General features: G+C 36.7%; 1 protein-coding gene across 4 annotated transcripts in view; it reads left to right on the top strand.

Moving 5' to 3' along the window:
- Positions 1–7,369, top strand: part of cacna1g (calcium channel, voltage-dependent, T type, alpha 1G subunit) — a 111,331-nt gene that overhangs the window by 22,005 nt on the left and 81,957 nt on the right. For all 4 annotated transcript variants that reach the window (XM_015384960.1, XM_015384959.1, XM_015384958.1 and 1 more), the window contains exon 3: positions 1,890–1,987. In XM_015384960.1, coding sequence (XP_015240446.1) covers positions 1,890–1,987 — 98 coding nt within the window. The remainder of the gene's footprint in view (positions 1–1,889; positions 1,988–7,369) is intronic.

Raw genomic sequence — 7,369 nt, 5'->3', positions numbered from 1 at the left:
ATACACATAGATACATAGATATAGTATATGTGCATATGACATTATTTAGTGTTGGGCCTTGGGCAAGATCATTAGAGCTGTCTGCCTACCTCAAATAAACCAAACCATCTCAGATTTTGCCCAGTCAAACGAGGTTTGTGTCGATAGACCAGGGCACTATGTTGGGAAGTAGGTCTTTGGGAAAAGGAGACAATAGACAATGGAACATAATAAGGCAATATACAATTTTCCAGCAAGCAAAGTCAAGTGAAATGGTTCAAATGGATCTCCAAGATTATGTGAATAAAGCACTAACTACAATTTCTACTGTGACCATCACAGTAACCAATGAACTATACAGTACAGCATTAATGATTTTTTGAGATGATGGCAGAGATAATGTCATGAGTGTCCACCATAGAGATGAAGTTTTGAAGTCAAAATGAAGATAACATGCAAAGAAGTAAACCAACGGTAAGTACTCAAGAAGGTTGCATCTAGAAAGCAAATACCCCAGAAAAGCAAGCATATGCCCATGCCTTAGGTCCTTGAAACTGCCAAGTAAAGATTCCAAGCCTTGATTGTTTGAATGAAGAGGTACACAAAGAAGAAGGCAGAAAAAATAAACAGGCTGTTCTTCACTGAACCAGCTAAAATGTACTTCCAATGAGAGGGTAATGATACATGAAAAAACCCACCAAGGCTGGAGACTAAACAATAATGGAAAGGTATGTGGGAGAAAGAAGCATCACAAAATATTGATGCACAATGACTATTGGATCTAGAAGTAGACCACACTGATCTCCCTTAAAAAAAGAGAAAAATACTGTAAACATCACAAAGGCATCCAGAAAAGGATTCTGGGGTTTGAAGAACTGCACAGCACCATCTGGTCATGATCCACAACTGGCTGAAGAATCTGATTTCTCTGCATGAGCTGCACAAATTAACTAACTGCCGTAGAACCATCCCACCCTGAATGGTTCACTAATGGCAGAGAAGAGGAAAGTCCCAACCAACTAAGGGCCAATTACCTGTCTTTCTACAACATGGAAGCTTCTGTCAGGCATTACAGTGACTAAGATACAACAGCACATTGATAAACATAAGAAGGAGGCAAAGAGATGCATTGGTGAAAACACCAGAGGAACAGTAACCTGAAAGTGTAAACGCAAAATAAACCTGTGCACTGCACCTATGACTCAAGGTCACACACAGATCCTGGAATTCCTGAAGATGAACAAGACAATATGAATGAACAATATTCTGAGAGCCTCCATTACAAACTCCCTAAGGCTGTGGATAACACATCCTTGAGGCTAATTTGTAAGCCATTTGTCCAAATCTCCATTAAATATATGGAATATATCAATGAGATGCTCTATATTCTGTTCTGCAGGCCTGAACCCCCTCAGCCAAATAGTCAACAAGACTGCCTATGGATAGAGACTCAGAAATCGGGCCACTATCGTCCACATTTTATACACTGATCAAATTTAGTTTTATGCTTATACAGAGAAACACTTTTACTCATTGATACACACCAGCATGATTTACAGTAGGTACACAGGAATGTAATTTGGGCTGAAGAAATTAGGGCGGATGGTAACAAACAGAGGCAAGGTAATCCACATAGAGAGGATTGCACTCCCAGAAGCAAGAATAGCAGAGGTTGAAAAGAGCCGTAAATACATTGGAATAGGAGGCTATACCAAGTACCAGTAGCATTTGCATCAAATATTTACACCGCCACTTCATAAACTTATCTGCACCTACCAAGTGTGGGTGCTAATTTCCACGTATACCACAGACTAAATTATTTAAAGGCATGAGTGGTCAAATATTTTAAACATGAAGTGGAAAATTTATGTTTTCTTTCTTTGTGTTTCTCTAAATGTTTGTGTATCCAGGATGGTGGAGTACTCGCTGGACCTTCAAAATATCAACTTATCAGCCATTCGGACAGTTCGGGTTCTTCGACCACTGAAAGCCATCAACAGAGTCCCAAGTGAGAGAAGTTTAAGTGTTTTTGCTTCAGTTTGTGAACATGTTTTAGTATTCAATTGATTTTATTGTTAGATTTACTATAGGTTTATTTTTTCTGCCGTTGACAATTTCAGATTTTAGTTTCTCTAGTTTTTTTTTTTTATTTTATCTTTATTGATTCTCAGAAAAGTATGGTTTACATAGACATAGGCCTCTACTTCAAAGGATTAACTCCAACATTTGCAATAAGGTGAACAAGTAGGGCATTGCGTTATAGCAGTCCAAACAAAGCAGTGATTTCACTTCCCCGAGAAAGATTATATAATAGAAATAAAGAAATAAAAAGAGAACAAGAACAAAAACAAAAAAGGAAACACAACAATGAAAAAAACTTAATTCAATTTAACATATTAGGAGATTGGATTGTCGAGGAGATTTAATCAAGGTCTCTAAAATTGAAATCAGATTTTTTAAGTTTTACATAGTCTACTCAAATCTGCCATCACAGACAGAATTGCTCAGTGTTGTGATTGAGAGAGGCTGTTACTTTTTCCATATTATGTATGTTAAATGTTATGTCGATCCAGTCGTCTTAGTTGTTTTGTCCTGTGATAACCATTTTCTTGAAATGTTTTACTTACTTGCTGTTAATCAAATATTTATTTCTTTTTGAGGCCTCTTGAGGAATTATACCAAAATACATAAGCTTGATCTCCAAAGGAATGTTCTGTTTGAAAATATATTGTAAGGCATTATTTATCTATTTCCAGTAATCTTTTTTATAATTGGGCAGTCCCAGAAGACATGATAATGGTTTACATTTTGATTTCTACATTTCCTCCAACATGTAGGGGATTTCTATCATAGTGGCATTTCTGAGCAGGTGTGATAAAAAATCTTGCCAGATTTTTCCACCCAAATTATTGTCATTGTAGAGATTTATTGTATGTCCAATTGTGTCTCCACATTATTGCCCATTCCTCCTCTGTTATTTTCAAATTGCCCTTTCTTTCCCATTTTTTTTTTATATGTAGGGTTTAATTGTTTTTGAGATCCATTTGGTTTTTATAGATAAGAGAAAAAAATGTTCCCTCTAATTTTTGATTTATAGGCATTAATACAAAAATTCCATTAGGTTTACATTTTTGTCAGTAATTGGCCTAATTTTTAAATTACCGTAACAACATTTCTTATTTGTAAATATTGATAAAACTCCCGTTTGTCCAAAGAATATTTTCTTTTAAGTGTTTTAAAATCACTTAAGATTTTGTTGTTCATCATTGTGCACACAGCAATGATTCCTTTTGATGTCCAGTCCTTAAACCTGGTATCCATTTTATGATTGCAGGTCGTTCTCTAGTGCATTTTTTTAACGATAGTCTTCCACACTGTGAGGGTCGCTTCTCTATGTTGTTACATCTTTCTGTCAGTACACATCAAGCACAACTGCACTTGTCTGAAAATTAATTCAGACGAATTTCCTCTTGACTACATCTCTGGGAGTTTTTCTCCATACTTATCCAACCATTTCCCCATGGGCATGATTAAACTTTCATCTAATGCTTCATCACAAAGTCAGTTCAAACCTTGAGTCACAGCCCTATCAGATTTACAAACCACACATTAATGCTGCTTCACTGATCAGTGCGTGAGCGTGGACCCATTCCCCTTATCTAATGCTCTATTCTCCTGCAAACATTCTAAGCCCTATTGATTTATTTGTTCGACTGTCCTAAATGCAAGCTTTTCATCATTTTAATCAGCAATTAGCTTGAACAAGCTAAATCTGAAATAATGTAATTAATAACTAACCACTTTATTGTGGATGGTTGATCTTCGTATGAAAATACTTCAAAAATATTTCAAATATGGAAAGAAGAAACTGTTATCTTCATGACTCTTCTAATCTTCTGGATGTTTATCTGAACTTTGGAGTTTTTTATTAGAACCTTTGGAGCCTGACTGATGGTCCTTCACAATATCTTGTCAGGACCCAAACCTTTTATGGGGCAGCAGTGGCGTTGGATCAAGGAGTTTGTCCTGTAACTGGAGAGTTTTTGGTTCAAGTCTTCTGCTCCAGCTTTCAGTGTCATTGTGTCCTTGGGCAAGAAACTTCACCCACATTACATAGTGATGGTGGTCGGAGGGACTGGTGGCGCCAGTGTATGGCAGCCTCTCTTCTGACAGTGAGCCCATGGGCAGCATAGGCGACATTGTAGTTTGCCACCATCAGTGTGAGTGTGTGTGCGTGAATGGGTTAATGACTGAATGTAGTGTAAGCGCTTTGGTATTTTTCCTAAAAGTGCTTTGTACTACATGTTACTTTGCAACTACTACCTGCATTTATGTTGAGTTCTTAACTTTTTTTTTTTGTCTAGAGGGTAGGTGAGTTCAAATATTCAGGGGTGTTTTTTTTTATTTTTTTTTTATTAAATTGTCATATTTTTTATGGCTGTCAATTAATTGTATGAAAAATATATAAAAGTCCAGACAATGTGATCCACATTCTGCAAATGGCCTTTGACTTCTAAACTTAACAGAATACACTTTGCTTTTCATGAGTTGACTTCCTGAATTATCGATCCGCTCAGATCTAGACTGATGTGAGGTTTGAGCAGTGTGTGTTAAAAAAAAAAATATTTATATATATATGAGAATAGAATAGCCACCTATTTTACGGAAGTGGCTGGCATCTCTGGGACACTTCAGAAACACACCTTGTCGCACCCGGTGGAACCACTCTGATTGACCAGAATTGCTGCCATCAGCTGTAACTGTTCATGTTGTCTGCACTTCAGTGCATTCCACTGCGCTTCTCTGGCCTGAGATCGCCATTACTCATCCAGTGGTATCTTTCACGTGTTAATTTTTAAGGCCTTTTCCATAGCATGGGAGAGATACATTGATCACACCAGCGGACCTTTGCTGCTTATCAGTGATCATCATGTCAGGTTAGTTGGCTATAACAGTTTTTTTCCTATTTTATAATTTCCAAACCTTTTTGGGTGACTCTCTCTTCTATCTCCTGGTCCCAAGTTTATATTCTCCACATAAGTTATGGAAGGAAGCTACAAGTGCAGCAAATAACTTTGGTATTCACCAAAAATGTGTAATTGTATTATAAGGTTCAAGTTAAACATAGTCTTATTCATTATTTTGTTTAATATATCATAATGAACAAGCCGTCCTCCCTTTGGTGCTTAAAAAGGGGAACCTGCTTAGTCAAATCTTTGATACAGTGGCAGGACTTAGGGAAACATTTGGAAAAGTATGAAGATTATACATGGTGCATCAGCGAATAGTAAAGTGGTTGCAAATAAATGTTCCCTTCTAGAGATGATTTTATGTTCCTCTTTTAGTGTGCAGAATAAATAAGTTTATCTTTAATTATATAGCTGATATTAAGCATACGCATTTAATGTAACATCAATGTATTGTTTATACATCACATGTAGATTGGTCTACAAGGGCTTTTATTGATTACTTTATTTTGATCTGTGATCTCCAAAGTATGCACGCTACTGTAGATAACTAGTGTGCCGAAGTCCTAATTTGTTTTGAGACTGTCTGAAGTGAGGAAGCAGGGGGACAAAGCTATTTGTTATTTGCTCAGTTGGATTGCTACTTTGCCCACAGGTACAAAAGCAGCACAAACACTTCCTGACCCCTCCACACACCTCAATTTGTAACCCTCCTACAAAGTGGCAGATAATAGCAGTGTGTAGCTTATCTGTGTGTGTGCACTTGTGGTAAACTTTGTTTTTGAGGAAATTGGTGTGATGAAGAAGGAGTGGTAGACACAACAGTCGGGGAGGCAACAAGTACCACAGAAACTGGAAAGAAAGGAGAGAAAAAGAGGATTCTCCCATTCTCTAGTGAAAGGCACACACAGGAAGATATTGATGCACAGGCATCCATCTGTATATGAGAACAACAGTAGTTGGAAAACAAAAAGTCAGGGAAAGTTCAGAAATAAATTATGGTAGACAGATGGAGAAGAGGATGTATTGTTTAATGTCACACTTAAAAATCAAGAGACTGATAATGAATAAAACTTTACCTTTTGCAAGAATCAAATATACTGTCATATTTCTATTTTACATTAATTATTCCCCATTTCTTTTCTATATTTGCTTTTTTGTCTGCATAGTGAGTATAAATAAACCCTTTTTTGTAACATGCCGTCTCACTCTCTACCCTTACTTTTCTCTCCATCCATTGCTTCCTCGCTCCAGCCAATTAGGCTTAATGGAGCAATGGCCTAATGACAAGAAGCCCGGGGAACAAATACATTTAGACTCGCCCGCAGCCTTCAGAACACTAGCACTGTTACTGCTCTCCATTTAAGTTAATGAAACAAACAGCCAGAGATGATATACAAGTTTAGATTAATTCTGTGACAGATGTTTTTTTTAACAAGCATGCTTTTCTGTTTATATAAAACTGTGGCATTAGACCATGGCCGTGGTGGACCTTTCTCGTCATCATTTTACAAACTGCCCTAGGACATTCAGTAGGTGTTGGGAAAAGAAAGTTAGCATGACTATGCCTTCTGTACAAAACAGAGATTAAATCCTCTGGTCCCCAATTCCTACTCCTCGATAAAATCCCCCTTGCTATGTCTGTAAATCCTCAATGAAAGTTATGAATGGAACTAAATTCAGAGAGACACTCTGTCAGAGTCCAGCAAGTATTGAGAACAGCTCTGACTTAAACTTACCAATTGAAACCAGACTCCTGCCTTGCTTGTTGCCTCTAGTAAAAAGCTCCCTACTTCTGGAGTGCCAACCATGCATTAATAGAAATGGGAGAAACCCCTTTCCAGTTTTATAAAGTACAAGTAGACAAGGAAGTAAGTCCCGTTAACTCTTTAAACACTCTGTAAGGGGCGTAGGGGTTTTCTAGTTTTACGGCCAGCAAGAAAAAACAAATTGCTCTTTCAAAGCCAAAGCTCAAGTACTTTCTGTGTCGATCTGTCTCTCGGTTCATATATATGCAGAAATGTTTTCTTCCTTCTTTTAAAGTTTCACAACTACATTGCCCATTACAATTATTGACACACCGGTATTAAAATCAAAACAAAAATTATCTGCTGAATGACCAAAATCTTACCTTAAAATTTTTCCAATACAACTTTAAATCAATTTGTATTTAAGAAACTCTTCTACCTTATAGTGCTATTCCTATTGATTTAATTTACCAGAAACATTTTAGTCTAATTTTAATTTATTTTTTTAACAAATAGAAGTTTGCTGGTGGATATGAAATGATTTTCCACTTCAAGATTTCCTAAATTATTCCCTTTAGAAAAGGTGCACCAGAGAAAAAGATTGAAGGCAAACTATATCTCATTATTTGATTTATTTTGCAGGAAAACCGGCTTTTATCTAAACTGATTGGATTT

Source organism: Cyprinodon variegatus, unplaced genomic scaffold, assembly GCF_000732505.1.
Source record: "Cyprinodon variegatus isolate N-32 unplaced genomic scaffold, C_variegatus-1.0 Scaffold327, whole genome shotgun sequence".
Taxonomy (NCBI): domain Eukaryota; kingdom Metazoa; phylum Chordata; class Actinopteri; order Cyprinodontiformes; family Cyprinodontidae; genus Cyprinodon; species Cyprinodon variegatus.
The sequence above is the reverse complement of the archived record's forward strand: the minus strand, read 5'-3'. Positions and strand labels throughout refer to the sequence as shown.